Here is a 2,084-nt window from a genome sequence, read left to right as displayed (position 1 = left end):
CTCCCATCACGCGCGAGGAAGGGTGTCGCGTAGTTCTTCTTCTTCGACTGCAGATGAGCGGGCTTACACGAGTCCCGAGTTATGCTAACACCCCAATAAGGTCCGTACAGGATTCGGATTCGGATCAGTCGTTGATGGGACCGGTGGACTTCAATGTCTACTATATTACCAGTAACGTTACAAGGGTGGCTGTTCTTAAGCCGGGCCCCGTCAGGTTATACTGTACCGCACGCAGTTGTGCGGGCGAGCTTGCCTACTACTGACCCCGTGCGGGTATGCAACCCGTTTACACGCCTGTATGCGGCACAGTATAACCAGAAGGGGGTGCCGTTTAGAACACCCATGATAGCCTGATTAATGGGATGTCGGATGTTAGAATGTAGCGAGCTGTGGCGCCCTTGCTGCAAGTCTCACCCTGAGGTCTCACCTGTGTCTCGGTGAGCATGAGGCTGGTGGCCACCTCGAAGCGCTTGGGCCGGCTCAGGTACTTGTTCTGGCGGAACTGCTTCTCCAGCTCCAGGAGCTGCTGCGACGTGAAGGCAGTCCGCGGCCGCCGCGTCTTGCCGAGCAGGGCGTGCTGGCCACCGCATCCTGCAACAAAAGGGCGAAACGGAAACGTGAGACCGAGTGTCAGAGAATTTCTTTATTTCTTTTGCAACCGAAATCACTTAGTCCGGGGTGACACATCATTGCATTCGTCTGCCATTTTGTTAAATTAAGCCCCCATCCCCATACCCCCACGCATGGCCGTCACTCCCACCCCACCTCGTCGGGGGGAGCCATGGGAGCCATTGGGTCCGCGTGGAATGACTCCCGCGGCCTCCCAGCTGGCTCCTCCTGCCCTTGTCTGTCATCGTGGCGAGGGAGGGGCGTGGCTGGGAGTTCCATTTCATTGTAGCTCGCTAATGGGGGTCGTTACGGCCGTAATGAAGTGACACTGCCGGTCTCATCCACGGTCTCCCCCTCCCGCTTCACCTCCCCCTTCACCTTCCCCGCCCCAGTCCTCGGGGGGTGGTTGTGTCTTACTCTCGGAGGTTTTCCTTTTTTTGTAAAACGCCCCCGCCCCTGCACCAGCCCCCTTGCGTGTCGCGGCAAAAATGTTTCGTTTCAGACAAAAAAAACAACCTGAAACGAACAAGCGTTCTGTCCTCTCTCTGACCTCACGCTCATCGCTATGGGAGAGAAGGATGAATGTAAAGGACAGAGAAGAGGAAAGGAGAGGGTATATTGTTGGAAGCTGGGGAAGAGCGCGTGGCAGCAGCGCCCAAATGGCGTGTGCGGAGTGGGTGAGATCAGAAGAGAGAGGGAGAGAGGGAGAGAGAGGAGAGAGACAGAGAGAAAGAGAGAGAGGTCGAGAGAGAGACAGAGAGCGAGAATGGGGTCCATTTCAGGAGTAATGCTGCAATTAGAAGGCGGCGTGTCGGCCTGATTGGATGATTACCGCACCAATGGGGCCGTTGTGGAGGGGGGGGAGGGGGGGTCACCGCGACCCGCAGCGCTGATGAGACTGGAAAGGTATGGCCGAGGGGTATTGCTGGTCGGGGGAGGAGAGGGGGAGGGAAGAGAGAGAGGAGGAGGAGGAGGAGTCCATGAAGTGGCGGCGGCGCGCCCGGGAGCGTGATGAGCGTCCCGACGGCGCGGCTGTGCTGCTCATCCCTCACCCAAGGTTGCCTTAATTTGACGAAATTCATCCCGCCGCGGTGGTGGTGGTGGTGGTACGGGGAAATGTAGCGTGCGGGGGCTGCCCTTCCACCAGCATTAGGCCATCCTCGTCCTGCGTGATGAGCGGGGAGTGAGGGTAGGGCTGTGCGATATTCGGGAATACCGAAACGATATCGGTATTTTTTTTATACCGATGCTTCGGTATTTTAAATTTCTACTATTCGGGAACGATATTTCGATATTATCGAAATATCGAAAAATACCGAAAGTTTGGAAATTTCGGTATTTCGGTATCTCGATGTTTCATTATTTCCATAACACGAAGAATTTGGTACTCAGTGTGGGTGCGCGCGCCCCCTCAAACCTTTACTTTTACATGTCCGCCCCTCCCAGTCTCTCCTACCGTTCTTTTCCCGCTCTAC

The 2,084-nt window shown here is 55.9% G+C and overlaps 1 protein-coding gene across 1 annotated transcript in view; it reads right to left on the bottom strand.

Annotated features, from left to right (window-relative positions):
- LOC113218115 (motor neuron and pancreas homeobox protein 1-like) overlaps positions 1 to 2,084 on the bottom strand; it is a 33,687-nt gene that overhangs the window by 1,747 nt on the left and 29,856 nt on the right. The window contains exon 2 of the mRNA XM_052264119.1: positions 428 to 591. Within this exon, the coding sequence (XP_052120079.1) occupies positions 428 to 591 (164 nt within the window). The remainder of the gene's footprint in view (positions 1 to 427; positions 592 to 2,084) is intronic.

The sequence above is a fragment of the Frankliniella occidentalis genome, unplaced genomic scaffold (genome assembly GCF_000697945.3).
Source record: "Frankliniella occidentalis isolate FOCC.00 unplaced genomic scaffold, Focc_3.1 Scaffold16, whole genome shotgun sequence".
In the NCBI taxonomy this organism is placed as follows: domain Eukaryota; kingdom Metazoa; phylum Arthropoda; class Insecta; order Thysanoptera; family Thripidae; genus Frankliniella; species Frankliniella occidentalis.
Note: the sequence above shows the minus strand (reverse complement) of the source record. Positions and strands in the feature narration are given on the sequence as shown.